This window comes from Cervus canadensis, chromosome 4 (genome assembly GCF_019320065.1).
Source record: "Cervus canadensis isolate Bull #8, Minnesota chromosome 4, ASM1932006v1, whole genome shotgun sequence".
Classification (NCBI taxonomy): Eukaryota; Metazoa; Chordata; class Mammalia; order Artiodactyla; family Cervidae; genus Cervus; species Cervus canadensis.
The window spans coordinates 86,713,740-86,729,702 of record NC_057389.1 but is presented as its reverse complement, the minus strand read 5'-3'; the positions used below and the strand labels follow the sequence as shown (position 1 = coordinate 86,729,702).

At 52.6% G+C, this 15,963-nt stretch overlaps 1 protein-coding gene across 4 annotated transcripts in view; it reads right to left on the bottom strand.

Moving 5' to 3' along the window:
- Positions 1-15,963, bottom strand: part of NFIC (nuclear factor I C) — a 69,147-nt gene that overhangs the window by 20,779 nt on the left and 32,405 nt on the right. For all 4 annotated transcript variants that reach the window (XM_043466131.1, XM_043466128.1, XM_043466129.1 and 1 more), the window contains exon 3: positions 2,732-2,803. In XM_043466131.1, coding sequence (XP_043322066.1) covers positions 2,732-2,803 — 72 coding nt within the window. The remainder of the gene's footprint in view (positions 1-2,731; positions 2,804-15,963) is intronic.

Genomic DNA, 15,963 nt, shown 5'->3' with positions numbered 1-15,963 from the left:
TGCACAGTTTGGTCAATGTATTTAATACCACCGAATGGTACATTTTAATATGGTTAAAATGATACATTTTATGTGTGTTGTACCACAATTTAAAAAAATTTTAAAGATCATTAAGTCAAACATGAGCTGTGTCAGGGGGTAGCAAGGTGGGGGAGCCTGATGGGGAGGGGACCTATTTTGCACAAAGGGCTCAGAGAAAGCTTTCCTGGGAGGGTGACATTCAACCAAGACATCAGGGTAGGAGTGGAAAATAGAAATGTGAGTTTGAATTTGAGAAGTGGCCTGACAGCCCCTGGCACAGTGAAACTGCCTTGTGAGAAGTTGGCTGCCTTGATTAGAATGATCTTAAACTCAATGTTTTGCCACCTGCCTGTGGGCTACAATGTTCCTGGCAGTGGGGATGGCTTATGCAAAGGCCCTAGGGTTGGAACATAGGACTTTTTTTTTTTTTTTGATGCACCACACAGTGTGTAGGGATTCCCTGGTAGCTCAGCTGGTAAATAATCCGCCTGCAATGCAGGAGGTCCTGGTTCGATTCCTGGGTTGGGAAGATCTGCTGGAGAAGGGATAGGCTACCCACTCCAGTATTCTTGGGCTTCCCTAGTGGCTCAGCTGGTAAAGAATCCTCCTGCAATGTGGGAGACCTGGGTTCGATCCCTGGGTTGGAAAGATGCCTTGGAGAAGAGACTGGATACCCATTCCAGTATTCTGGCCTGTATAGTCCATGGGGTAGCAGAGTCGGACACGACTGAGTGACTTTCACTTTCACACAGCATACGGAAAATCCCTGACCGGGGATCGAACCTGCGTGCCCTGCAGTGGGAGCGTGGAACACTGGACCATCAGGGAAGTCCAAGGCCCTGGGGTGGGGACACACTTGGCGAATTGGAGGCTGACAGGGGCTGGAGCTGAAGGAGCCGGGAGAGTGGTCAGAACAGAGGTGGCAGCTTTTGGTTTCGAGGTGGTGTTGGGAGCAGTTCTTGTCCAGGCCCCTAGGGGGCAGCACTAGCCGCAGAGAGCGCAGAGCAGCGCCGGGCTCCCCCGCTGTCCGTCACTTAAGCCCCCTCCTTGCTTACGAGCTTTGTGTCCACCATTTATTGAGCAATTACTGCCTGCCCAGGCCCATGATGGAAGGCTGGGGACCACAACATTCCCGAGGAGGGCAGGGCGGTGGCTCCCAGTGTCCAGGGGAAGTGGCCATGGCCATTTCCTGCTGACCCAGCTGGCCAGCTGCTGTCAGCACGCCCCTCCACCCTCCCCCCACAGGGGTTTCCTGTTTGTGCAGCGCTCGCCCAGCTCCATCTCCAGGGGACTCCCTGGCGGGCGGGGAGGAAGTGACTTCCTCCACCAGACGCTGGAGCTCCCCATGGGACCCGGCCAAACGCCGCAGCCCCCGCCGCCTGCCTCGAACATCTGGCTTGGAGGGAGGCACGTGGGGATCACAGGAGGCCAAGGAGGACTCAGGTCACAGATGGCCAGAGAGATGTGGCCCGGGGGCCTGTGAGCCTCCTGGAACCGTCCAGCCTCCCTGTGCATGACTGTGACGGACGTTCCATGGGGGATGCCCTCACCCACCGCGTGTTTCTTCCCGTCTCCCTTTTCATCTCCCCTCTGTGCCCGCTCCTGCTGTACTATCTCTCTAGTTTCCCTTTTCCTCTTTGCTTTATCCCTCCTCTCCTTTTTCTTTCTTTCTTTCTTTCTATAAATGTTTTTTGAGCATGTGCTGTGTACTGTGTCCTATTCTAGGTACTGAGGACAGGGCAGTGATCAAGATAAACACCTCTGCCCTTTAGGAGGGGACGTTCCACCAGGTGAGATAAGCAAACACATATGCAATCACTAAGCAACTAAGCAAATACATACGCAATCACTAACTTCCTCTAAAGGAACTAAAACAGAGGGCTGGGATTGAGAGTGGCCAGGCGGCTTGAGCTAAGGAGCTCAGAGAAGATCTCTCTGAGAGGGAGGCATTTGAGCTAAGACTTGGGTGATCTGAGAGGGACAGAGCAGTTTCCTGTTCAGACAGAGGGTACAGCCTGTGCAAAGGCCCTGGGTGGTGCCTGGCGTATTGGAGGAGAAGTGAGGAGGTCCCCTGTGGCTGGACCAGAGTGAGCAAGGGGCAGAGAAGGAAAAGGTGGGGGATGGAGGGCATGGGGCAGGTTGTACAGGGCCTCCTGGTCTGCAGGAAGGACTTGAGCTTTTACCCTGAGGGATGTGGGTGGGGGAGGGGCAACACATGACTCAAGTGTTCACAGAAGCCCTCTGACCACTTTAGGGAAGACAGACTGTGAAGACAGGAGCCAGGGGATAAAGTAGAAGCAGGGCCTCTGCAGCTTCCAAAACTTTTCTGTCCTTCAGGTGTCTGCTCCCAGCCCTGATGCAGGCAAATTCTCCTGCTTCCCACCCCCCACCCCAACACAGAACTGACTTGTCCTACTCATTCACTGAACACCCTGTGAGACTGTTAGGGGAGCACCTCTGAGCCCAGATGCTGGAGCTCAGGGTCATGGGTTCCAACCCCAGCTCCCTGGATGCCCCTGGAAGGTTCATATGCCTCTTTGGGCCTCAGTCTCCTCCTCTGCAAAACAGAATAACAGCAGCACCTACTCCAGAGATGACTCAGACACTCATACAGGACCACACAGAACCCACAAACGGTGTTCCCAAGATTACTCCTAAATAAAAGATGGGAATGCAACCGTGTCTTCCACCCTGCCACCTCCAGACTCACCCAGTGTGATGGGCTTGCTGTCCTCCTGGTCGGAGCCCATCCCTGCCCGGGGACTGCCACTCTGCTCTGCATCTGCAAAGAAAGGGAGGGGGAATTGGTGACATCGCCACAGGGGTTCCCATCCCGAGGGGAGGAGGCATCAGCCCAGCACTAGCTGGGACCAGCACCATGGAGACCGCGGTCTGGAGCATGGCATGGCCCCTTCCCTGGCTGCTGCCACAGAGGGTCGTGAATGTCTTCTGTCACTGGGGTCACGGGTGAGAGCCCAAGTGCAGGAGCTGGCTCGGTCATAGGGAAGTACTCTCTGAGCCTCAGTTTCCTCTTCTGTCAAGTAAGGATAGCTCATTTAATCCTGCCTCCACTGTATAAGGTGGGAACCCTCATGCCCATTTTACAGATGGGAAAACTGAGGGCCAGACAGGTGAGTCCTTGACCCCTCAGGATCCCTCCCATCTTCCTCTGCCTTGAGTCCCAGGAGCCCAGCCCATGGTCTTGGGTTGGTATTCAGGGTCCCCAGAGAGGGGGCTGAGGGGCACATTTCCACAGCTGTGATGTCCCCCTCCCCTGCCCAACTTGAGGGCTCCCTCCCACCCCGGCGCCCGCCCCCCCCATCTTATCTAAAAATAATCAGGCTCCTTGGCAGCCTGGTGAAGCAGACAGACGCTGAGCTCAGCGTTATTGGCTCCAGAGAACTAGATGGAGGGCGAGTCACGCCAGCCCCCTCTGCAGTCCCCACCCCCACCCTCCACCCTGGGTTGGGGGCAGGGGAGCACATGGCCAAAGCCCAGTCGGGCAGAACCCCTACAGCCCTATCCATTTATGTCTCAGGTCAAGGGCTAAGGTGGCGGGAAGCACCATCAAATGACGGAGAAAGAATCAGGCCCCTGCCACCTGCCACACTCCAAGCCCAGGGCTGTTCGCTGTGTGACCTCAGGCAAGTTGCTTACCTGCCCTGAGCCTCAGGCAAGTTGCTTACCTGCCTTCAGCTTCTTTCAAATGTGTGAAAGCATTTCACAGGCCCGACTGGGTTGCCAGGAGGTGGCAAGGGGATATTAACAGTATATATTAAGCACTTAGGGCATATTGAGTTCTATATACATGGTAACATCTATCCCATTATTATTATTATTGTTATTTTTAAGTCCCTAAGATGACCATAGATATGGCGCTTTGTTGTTCTCATTTCATACCTTCCCTTAAATCATTAAGAGCCACTTATCTGGCATTATTAGTGTACCCATTTTTTGGACAAGGAAAATAGATGGTTAGAATGACGAAAAAGTGCCTACACTACACCACTTGTTGTTATTTTTTTATAGTAGTGTATCATTTTATTTCACTTACTTTTTAACCCCCCACCCCCAACCAGGGGAGTGACTTGTGGGGATCTTAGTTCCCTGGTCAGGGATCAAACCCGTGGTCCTGGCAATGGAAGCACAGAATCCTAACCACTGGCCCACTGGGGAAGCCTCTCCTTGTTAGTTTAATTCATACTCTGCACATGCATCCAGACGTGCAGCGCGGCCAACGTAAACTGCTTGGCATCTGCCGTTCGGTGCCTGAGTTCCCATCCCAGCTCTGGGAGCACCCGAGGTCACGTGGTCCTGGGGAGGTCGCTTCCCCTCCTGGGGCCTCGGTTCACCCAGGGTTGCTGAGGATAATCGTAATGATGACGCTGCTCACGACAGTCACTGATCCCGCGCCATTTGCCTGGCATGGAACCTGCAGCTTTGTATACACACTGCGCTGAGCACCTGCTGGAGGCCAAGACCGTGGATGCTGTAAAAAGCCTAGGAGTGCCCCACCACCACCCCGCCTCAGCTTCCCATCCCCGACAGAAGCGCATGCAGGCAGGCCTCCTTGGCTTGGCTGAGCAGCCCCCCGTGTGGCCAGCTGGGCTGGGCAAGGCTGGACAGCAGCGAGGGGATTGTGCCCGGCTGGGCCCCACGCCCCGTGGCAACTCCCGGGCTGGGCAGCCAGCGGCCCCTTGGAGCCAGCCTGTCCTGCTTGAATGGGCGCGTGGCTGGGCACGGGTGGCCACTGTTGGGAAGGGCCCAGCCTGGGCAGCCAGCCTTTGGGCTCCAGGCCTCGGGCACAGACCCTCTTCCAGAACCGGCGCCCATACGGACTCAGCAGGCAGCGGTGCCCGACTGGCACTCAGGCGCCTACCCAAGGAGGTAGGGGTATTTCTCAAGTGCTGTCTGTGTGTTCCTGCTTTGGAACCAGGCAGCCGGGCCTGCGGGCCTCTCCCCGTGCCTCACTCCCCGCACCTGTGAAACGGGCACCGTGACAGCGTCTCCCTCAGAGCTGTAAGCACGTCGCCCACCAGAGTAGAGTTTCATCACTGTTGTTACTGTCTGGCTGTTTCTGCCTTGGGTGCCTTTACTTCCTATGGACTGAAAGCCATGGCGCTAGTTATGGCTGGCTCTAGTCTGGCGCCCTTACCCTTTGCTCTTGACCTCAGGCCGGCCATATCATGTGTCTGAGCCTCACCTTCCTCATCTGTAAAATGAGGATATAACACAACCCACCTCCCAGGGTTTGTCAGGACTCCATGTCAGCTAATAACAATTGTAAAATGTTGGTGCCAAACTGACATTCAATACATGGTAGGTTTGGGGGACCTAAATGAGAGTGTGTTTTTAATTTAAGTTTCTTTCCCTTTTTTTTTCTTATGGAAAAAAAATTGGCTAAGGCCTTTCTTTCTTTCAACTGCACAGCATGCAGGGTCTTAGTTCCCTGACCATGGACCAAACCCACACTTCCTGTAGGGGAAGCATGGAGTCTTAACCACTGGACCACCAGGGAAGTCCTTTTAATTTAGGTTTCTAATTGATCATTGCTAAAATTTAGAAATGGAATTGCTTTGGGGGTTTTAAGCTTGTTGGAGAAGGAAACAATAATTCATTCTAGTATTCTTGCCTGAGAAATCCCAAGGACAGAGGAGCCTGGCGGGCTATAGTCCACGGGGTTGCAAAAGAGTCCAACATGACTTAGTGACTAAACAACAACAACAAAATTTTGTATCCTGCAACCTTGCTGAATTCACATATTAGTTCTAAGGTTGCACCCCCTTTTTTTTATGGATTGCTTGGGATTACCTATGTAGACAACTGTATTACTTGCAAGCAGAGCTAATTTTATTTCTTCCTTCCCAATCAGTAAGCCTCTGATTTTTTTTCTTGCCTTATTGCACTGGCTAGGCCTTCCAAAACCCTGTCGACTACAAGTGGTGGGGGCAGGTGTCCTCGTCTTGCTTTTGATCTTAGAGGAAACCCATTCAGTCTCTCACCACCAAGAACTATGTTAGCTGTGGGTTTCTGCAAATTCCTTTACTGGGTTGAAGAAGCTCACTCCCCCCACCCTCTTCCTATCTGTTTCCTATACTCTGGGGAGTTCTTTTTAAATTTAAATAAGTATAGTTTCTAAATGATATGATGCTGTACTTGTATGACATCTTATTAAAAATTTTTTTAATTTGATTTTTAGATTGTTTTGAAATATACATTACACATACTCTACCATTTAACTGTTTCTAAGTGTATAGGTTAGTGGCACTAAGTCGGTTCAGACTGTCTTGTGACCATTCCACCATCTGTCTCCAGAACTTTCTTATCTTCTCAAACCGAAACTCTGTTCCCATGAAACACTGACTCTCTGTCCCCTCCCCTAACCCCTGCCCCCCCACCATCTACTTATCTCAACAGATTTGACTTCTTCTGTGCCTGTGTTCTCTCACTGAGCATCACGTCCTCTGAGGTTCATCCACATTGTAGCAGGCGTCAGAACCTCCTTCCTTTCTATTATGCCATCTTATTTTTAATCATCCCTAAAAACCTCAAACTATTTCTCACCCACCTGCTGACCACTTGCCAGTCATTTGGTTTCTGGAAACTCCCAATCTTCTGCAGCTGTCCAGTGTGGGAGCCCCAAGCGACATGTGACTTGAAATTTAAATTGGCTAAACTGAAATTAAATGCAATTTTCAGGACTTCAGCCGTGCCAGTTACCTTTCAATATTGGATAGACACACTTGGTCAGTGGTGACTGAATTGGCCAGCACTGAACACACCATCATCACAGACAGTTCTATCAGGCTGAGCTGCTCTGGATATTTCCATGAAAAATCAGAAAAAGACAGAGCACAGATAATTCTCCCACCTCCTTTCTACTTAGAGACCCAGAGTGGATAATGGCTAAAGTCTGGCTAATGTCCAACATCCCAGTCCCCAAGCGGGCAGCTTTCATTTGTTGAGCTTTTACTGTTATGAGCTTCATGGCACTATCTGACTAAATCTGCCCAGTTGATGAGGTTTGTAAACTGAGGCCCAGCTCAGAGAGTCTATATTTCAAAGTTGATGTCTATGCAAAGAAATTGCCTAGCACAGAGGGACTTGACTGGGGCATTCCTGCTCCCCAAAACGATGTCTAGGGACATCTCTGGTTGTCATGACTGGGGAAGGAGCTCCTGGCATTGAGGGGTTGGGCCAGGGATGCTGGCCTGGGAGAATCCCACCAAGAGTTGCCCAGCCTCCAATGTCTGGACTGGGGAGGGAGTCCAGTCCAGATCCAGCCATTCTCAGTAGGAGCAAAAACTGGCTCTTGGGCTTTTATCTTTTTTTTTAATAAAACACAGATATATAGACATAGATACAATATATAAATAGATATATAATATACCTGTACTATTAAAAATCTCATGAGGTTCACTGATTAGGGGAAAATCTGTCTAAAAAGGCTTTTTGTGTGTGTGCTAAGTCGCTTCAGTCTTGTCCAACTCTTTGCAACCCTGTGGACTGTTGCCCGCCAGGCTCCTCTGTCTACGGGATTCTCCAAGCAAGAATTCTCCAGGAGGGTTGCCATGCCCTCCTCCAGGGTATCTTCCCAAGCCAGGGATCAAACCCACAGGTTCTTTACCACTAGTGCTACCTGGGAAGCCAAAAAAGACTGTTTAGGGGGAGGTAATAATGAAAGAAAAGTGTCTTGTACAATTTTAAAGGGTTGTCAAAAGAGAAAGAATATGCAACAGAGACCAGAAGTGACCTACAAGGTCTAAGGCATTTACTTTATTCAAAGTCTGCCAACTTCTGCTGTGTGCGCTCGACATCTCTGAGCCTCCATCTCCTCATCCACAAAACCAGAGCTGAACTGCACCACTGTTTACCTCTATCCTGTGAGCACTTGGCAAACTGACTGCCAAGCACCTCTGGGTGCCACCTGCCTGGGGGAATCAGCAACAAACAAGATGAGCAGAGTTCTCTGCCCTCATGGTACTGATGTCCTAATGGTGGCGTGCCAGGCAATCAACAAGTAAGCAAGTTAACCAGGAGTGTGTAATCTCAGGCTGGGTCAGGTGCAAGGGAGGTCATTCAACCCAGAGATGACAGTGGCAGCCCCTGGTGGGTGAAGGACTGTGACTGGAGATCCTGGGAGGGTCATCCAGCCCACATGGTGTGAAACGGTACATTCCAGTAATTAATACTTAGTGAGTCACCCCTTTGGCTGTGTTGGGATGCATGTTTCACCTCCACTGACTCATCTAATCTTCGAAACTCTCCCAGGAGGGATGTGTGGTTATCACCCCCATTTTCCAGATGGGGAAACTGAGGCACAAAGTGAGGTGGCAACGTATGCAAACTCACACAACACCAGGTGGCAGCAATGGGACCTGGGATCAGCGCCCCAGACACCCTGAGGCCTCACGTTTGGGTTCGGTGCTTTTGACTAGGAGGGATCCAGTGGGATCCCTTGGAGGGGGCTCACTACCCCCTGACAGAACCCCTTCTTTGTCAGTAGTTTGGGGTGATTCCCCCATGTTTGAACCCTGTTGTCTGACCAGATAAAGCCCCTAGCTGGCGGTCCCCTGATGCTCAGCTTTTGCCAAAGTTCCTTCTCTTACTAATTGTGGTGTTGGGACAGCTGGGGGCAGTGGGGAACAGCCATTTCATTTATGCCAACAAGTCCCTCATGGGAGAAGAGCCCCCAGACCCTAATGTCCATGGGAGCAGATGCCCCAGACCCTGCTGCATGGGTCAAGGAAACTGCAGATCACCCTCACCTCACTGAGCAGAGAGCTAAGGTATAGAGTGAGAAGACAGGAGGGGATGATGCTAAAGAATAATAATAACAAAACAGTGGCAACGACCAAGCACAGACAGCCTACCAGAGGCCAGGCGTCAGGCTGTGCATTTGACAGTCCTATCTAACACCCTGCAGCCATCCTTGACTGAGGCTGGCAACCACACGTTACCCAGAGAGGGTAAGTAAGTTACCCAAGGTCACACAGCAAGGAAAGCTGAGGGGCCAACCCGGATTTATCTGCTCCTCTCTTAAAGAATCTATCCGTAGAAAACCCTAATTTAAAAAGATACATGCACCTCAATGTTCACAGCAGCACTGCTTACAGCAGCCAGGACACGGAGACCACCGGAGTGTCCACAGACAGATGACTGGATAGAGACAATGTGGGGTATACACACAACGCAATACTATTTGGCCATAAAAAGAATGAAATAAATGCCATGTGCAGCAACATGCATGGACCTAGAGATGATCATACTAAGTGAAGTCAGACACAGAAAGACAAATATCAAATGATGTCACTTACATGCCGAATCCAATATAAAAGATGAAATAAATGAACTTGATTTACAGAACAGAAACAGATTTCAAAAATAAAATTATGGTTACCAAAGGAGAAACATGATGGGGAGGAATAAATTAGGAGTCTGGGATTAACATACACTGTAAGTGCATGTGTGCTAAGTCACCTCAGCCGTGTCTGACTCTTTGCGATCCCATCGACCACAGCCCGCCAGGCTCCTCTGTCTATGTGATTCTCCAGGAAAGTAACTGGAGTGGGTTGCCATGCCCTCCTCCAGGGGATCTTCCTGACCCAGGGATCAAACCAGCATCTCTCAGGTCTCCTGAATTGGCAGGTGAGTTCTTTACCACTAGCACCACCTGAAAAGCCTTAACTTATGCACGACTATATATAAGACAGATAAACAACAAGGACCTACTGAACAGCACAGGAAACTGTACTCAGCATTCTGTAATAACCTATAGGGGAAATGAATCTGAAAATAACAGATACATGTAAATGCATAACTGAATCGCTTTGCTGTACCTTTGAAACTAATACAACACTAATACAACTAATACAACACTGTAAGTCAACTATTCTCCAGTAAAATTTATTTTTAGAAAGAGGGGCCAGGGGAACCACCTTGAATGTCTCACTGAATTTTATATCATGCCAATTGCTGGCTTTAAGACATTTGCCTGTTGACAAGCTTTCTCCTGACCTGCTGCCATCCCCGGAGTCCCCCACTGCCCATCCCCGAAGACGTGATTTTCTGCAGCCCCACTCAGATCAAGCATTCGATCTGGCACTTGGTGATGCTCAGATTACATTCCTGACTATGTGAGAAAAACGTGGACACTCCAGAGAAGCACCCCAGAACCAAAATGCACGTTCTCGACCACCGAGTAGGGGACCTGGAGAGCAGGGCACCTACAGATGTGCCTTGGGTGTCCACAGACTCTGCCTGACCCTGGGGTTTGTAGTCAAAGAGCGTGAGCCTTGCTGTGGGCCTCTCAGGCAGCTGTGGGACTCCTCAGCTCCTCATGAAGAACAAGCTGTGGGTCCCAAACTTGTATGATTCTGGAGCATGTTTTAGAAGCTGGAGTCCTGGAGCCCTCCTGTGTTGGAGAACCAGCCCTGACACAAGTTGGCCTGTGACCTGGGATGAATCAGGCCTCTTCTCTCTCTGAGCCTCAGTTTTCCCCATCTATAAAGTGGGCTTTCTCTGTTGCTGCCTTACTTTATATGGGTGTGAGGATGAAATCAGAGGAGCCTCAGGAGGGGAGGGGTCCATCACAGTCTAAAGGATAAATACTATTTGTGACAGCATATTTCCAAGCTCAGAAGTTACATGAACTTTGTCCCTCCTCTGCCCACAGCCCTCCAGGGCTCTCACCTCCCTTGGGGTAAAAGCCCGGGTCCTCCTTGTGGCTCATAAGGCCCTGCACCACCTGCCCCATCCCCTCTCTCCCCTCCCCTTCTCCTTTTCTCCCCCTCGCTCACTCTGTTCCGGCCACACGGGCCTCCTAGCTGTTCCTCTAACATCGTCCTGCCCCAGGGCCTTTGCACCGGCTGTGTCCACTGCCTAGAACACTGTTCCCTCTGTATCTACGTGGCTCACATTCTCTCCTGTCTCTGGAACCTTCCTGAAAGGTTTCTTCTCTGAGAGACACTCAAAGCTCTCTAGCACCACTCCCAAAGCGCAGCTAACCACGCTCATGCTAGTATAAGTGAGACTGGCCCTGAACAGACAGCGGACGTGTTTCAAGCGACACCCTGACTTGGCCCGGCACCAGTTCTCTCAACTTCCCAGGTCCGCGGGGTGTTTGTCGGCAGCCGGAACGTCATCACCTCCCGTGGCCTTTCCTTCAAACAAACACATGATCACAGCGGCAACAGAAATGTAAACTGGATCCCATTGACAGAGTGTACAAACTGTTCTTTCCTGTCCGTGGCCACGAGCCCAAATTTGGTCTGTCCCAGCCCGTGACAAAGGCGCCGCCATGGCCTTTGGTTCAGCCCTTCCTGCCCTGGAGCACCCGCCCCCACCCACCCCCACCCCCCCGCACCAGACAACTCTCGCTGTCCTGGTGGCTGAGGCTCCAGCAGTTCCTAACTGGGAGATCCAGACACCGCCCTGGCGTTCATCTCCCAGATGTTTACTGACCACCTATGCTTGCTAGGCACTGGGGAAGTGGCAAGGAGCCAAGGGAGGGAAGACAGACAGGAAGCGAGCCCACAGAAGGAGACCGAGATAATTTCGCTGGTTCTAAGTTCCACCGATGCAATAAAGCTGGGTCAGGGGACAGAGAATGGCTGGAGCGGGCGGAGGTGACTTTTAACCAAAAAGTCAGGTGAAAGCTCTCTATAAACACGTAGGAAAGGGAAGGAGCCAGCTGTGTGGAGAGCTGAGGGCAGATGGCACGACAAGTGCAAAGGCCCTGGGGCAGGAACAAACATAGGATGTTTGAGGAACAGAGCATGTGGCCCAAACGCGGTACACAAAGCCAGGAGACCTCAGGCCACTCAGGGCACCGCCCCCCACCCCATCCTGGGCCTTGTGGGATGCTTCGATTTTGGTCGCAAGGGTGATGACTGGATCTATTTTGCATTTTAAAATGTCTCTGGCTATGAGGATGTGGAGAAATTGGAACCCTTGTGCACTGCTGGTGGGAACATAAGATGGTGCAGCCGTGGTAAATAGCTTGGCACAAGTCCCTCCAAAAGTTAAACATAGAATCACCATGTGACCCATGCCTATGTCTATACCCCAAAGAACTGAAAACAGGGCTCAAGCAGATACTTGCCCACCCATGTTCACAGCAGCTAGACTCAGAGAAGTCAAAAGATAGAAACACACCAAGAGTCCATCAAAGCATAAGGGATAAACATATTGTGGTCCAGCCATGCAGTGGAATATTACTCAGCCTTAAAAAGGAAGGAGGTTCTGGCACCTGCTACAATGTGAATGGACGTTGACGATGTGATGCTTAGTGAGAGAAGCCAGACACAGAAGGACAAATACTGTCTGGTTCCACTCATAGGAGGTCCTCGAGGAGTCACAGCCACATAGAGAGGAAGTAGATGGTGGGACCAAGGGAGGGGAAAGGAGTGAATGTTCAATGGGGACAGAGTTTCAGTTTCAGAAGATGAGAAAGTTCTAGAGATGATGGTGGGGATGGTTGCAGGACAGTGTGAATGAGATTAATGCCACTGAGCTACGCACTCATAAATGGTTAAGATAGTGAACTTTATATTATATATATTTTACCATAATAAAGCAGACACACATTAAATCTGGCTGCTGAGTGATTTCTGCACTCTCAGAGGCTGGAAGTCCAGGGAGGAGGGGCAAACAATGATCCCAGTGGGCATAACAGCTTGGCCTAGAGTGACAGCCAGAGGTGGACAGGGTGGGTCACACTTAATTCATCTTTTGGCTGTAGAAAGGACAGGACTTGTTGAAACTATGATTATACCCATTTAAACCTGGCAGGATACGGAAGATCCTAGGGTTCCCGTGCAGGACCCACGGTGCATCCGCTGGGCTAGCCTCGGCTGCCACGGTGAGCTCGCCCGCGGGATTTCTCGTCCAATCTCAGCAGGCTTCCAAATGGAGCTGGCTCTGCCGGGCTGCCACGTCCGCCTCCCAGCACCGGCCAGCTAGAGAGAGAACCAAAGCCAGGCCCTGGAATTCCCAGCTACTGGGTGTCACCGGTCATTTTTAAACATCTCCGGCCGAGGTTCAACTTTGTCCTGGAAGGCCACGCCAGTCAGGCGACCCTGGCCTTTATCCTCCTCGTTCTTGCCATGGAAACTTCCCTGCCCCTCTTGCTCTTATGCCAATTCCAACCATCTCTCCAAGCCCGGACCTAACATCTCTTTTGGAACACCCTCCTTTCGTACTTTGTCCAACTTTTGTTGGAGTTCTCATCACACTGGACTGAGCCTGGGTCTTTTTTTAATTTAAAAATTTAAAAAAAATTTTATTTGGCTGCATTGGGTCTTAGCTATGGCAGTCAAACTCTTAGTTGTAGCATGCAGGACCTAGTTCCCTGAGCAGGGCTTAAACCCAGGCTCCTAGCATTGGGAGTGTGGCATCTTAGACACTGGACCACCAGGGAATTCTTCTTTAAACGTATGAAAGTCCCAAGTCCTTCTTCTGGCCCACAAGGTCCTTCATGACCTGCCCCATCTCCTCCCTGCTCTCCTCGCCTCTCTCTCCCCCTTGTTCACTCTGCTCTAGCCAAATGGGGTCCTTCCTATTTCTCCAACATGCCAGGCATGGTCCTGCCCCAGGGCCTTTGCACTGCCTGGAATGCCTTTCTTGCAAATGCTCAAGAGACCTTTATTCAGGGTTCTGTTCAAGCGGGGTTTCATGTCCACAGTACCTGGCCTTGATGCTCTGAAAGTTTGGGGGTTCATACCCTCGTGTCCCTCCTAAGAAACGTGACCATGGATTCCCAGGTATGTCCCATCATCTTACAACCTGCTTTGTGTCCCGAGCCTCCACCCGCCTCCCGCGAGTCTCTGTGCAAACCCAAGAATGAGGGGAAAGGCCGATTGTTTCACTCATGTATTGAGCACCTACAGCACACCAGGCTCTGTCCCAGAGTCCAGGAACACAGCAATGTAGCGAAGAAACACAAAGTTCTGGCCCATGAAGTCTGAGGGCAAGGTTTCCTCTGGGTCATCTCGAAGAGGGCCAGGTCAGTTACAGCAGAAGGCTTCAAGCTAAACGGAACCTGGACTTCCCTGCTGGCTCTCACCAGAAAGAATCTGTCTGCAATGCAGGGGACCTGTGTTTGACCCCTGGGTGGGGAAGATCCCCTAGAGAAGGAAATGGCAACCCACTTCAGTATCCTTGTCCAGGAAATCCCCTGGACAGAGGAGACTGGTGGGCTACAGTCCATGGGGTTGCAAAGAGTCTGACAGAGTGAGTGACTAACAGACTGAAATTGGACTTCCCTGGCAAAGTAGCAGGAGGAAGGCCCAGAACCGAAATTACTCTGGGCTTCAAGGAATTCCAGTACAAATCCTGAGTCTCCCTGGGGACACCCCATCTTGCTCCTGCAGGCTCAGGACTGCAGACTCCGCAAGGCCAACAATCAGGAGAACTGGATATCAGTTTCACCAATGCTGTGTGATCTCAGCAAAAGTACTTGCCCTTTCTGAGCCTCCACATCCTGATACAGAGGCTCTAAACCACCCCCTGGTGGCTCTCCTCCCAGGGATGTTTGGATTAAATCAAAGGAAAAAACGGCAAGATGCTATACATCCTCGGCCCTCAGGGGGAAATCTGGACAAGACGTCCGGGCGGAGAGGCAGAAGGCCACGGGCCGGGGTGACCTCCCGGGCGTCGCATCCCCCCCCCCCCCCCAGGCCTCCCCCGCCTTGTCCTTCCTGACCCGCCACGTTCCTCGAGTCTGGACCACACTTTCCATCTCCCTCTGCCCTGCTGCCGGCCGCCTGGGCCCCAGCCAACCTGCTTCGGAATCACTTTCAAAGAAAAGTTTCTTTTTTCTTCCCACCCGGCCCGGCTCTCGCCCCCGCCTGCTCCGCGGCCTGGCTATGGGCCCCGCCGGGCACTCGTGGACACCTCGCCAGCGGGTCAGGACAGCGGCCGTCCGCCACCCCCCGGCCGGCCACAGCGCCAGGCCCGGGAGGTGCTAACCCGCGGCCTTGGGCTGAACTTAGGGCGTCCGGTGGGCTCTGGAGGGCTTTGGCACAGGCGGTTTGGGGGTGTTTGGCCCGAGAAGCTGGCAGGGATGCCCCCGTAGGCCGCGGGGCCCACTCTGAGGCCTGCAGGCCAGGGCTCGTCCCACCCCGGCCGCTCTTGGCGGCCACGCCACCTATGACATCAGCGCTCTGGCGGCCATTTTGTCAACGCTTCCTCCCGGCTTCCAGATGCTTCTCCGACCTAGGCGGCCATTTTGTGGGCGCGGGAGGAGCGGGCTGGCTGGGCCTGGAGTCCGGGATCCCCTGGGGTGGGGGTGGGGGGCGGTCTTGGTGGGGGCTGCTGGGCCTCCTCTGCGGCGTCCGCGGGGTTAAAGGTGCTTGTGCCAGGAGGGCGGCGGCCGTGCCAGGCAGGGGTAGGAACCCGCCTGCTGCCACCCGGGGCCCGGTGCCCCCCGCCACTCGCTCGGCACAAACCAGACTCCGGGTGGCACCAAGGATGTGAAAAACAAGGTTAAAAATACCACACGCGCAGCCTCGCCCCCCCTCCCTCCCCGGTCCCCTCCAATGTCAAATGTGTCAGCGCCACCCGGGGAGGGGGGCAGACTTAAAATAACTTGCTGTTTACATTTGGAGCGAATTCTTGGCTTCGCCCGCAGCCAAGCCAAGGCCTCGGCCTGCCTCCCTGGCAGTCCCGCCAGGGGTTGGGAGCTGTGGAGCCGCATGTGCCCGAGGGCTGAGCCCGCACGTGTGGCCGCGGGAGGGGACGCAGCCCCGGAAGCCGTCTGAGGCCACGCGGTGGATGGAGGCGGCGGAAGCCCAGAGCATCCCCCTTGCCAAGGACGGGGTGGGGGCGCCGAGCCCCTCCCAGTTTCCCTTCTTTCTGAAGTTTCTCGGGCTTCGTCACCAACTCAGCAGCCCCAGGGAGGGGTGGGGGAGGTGTTCGGGGGAGGCCGGAGGCTGGCAGCCT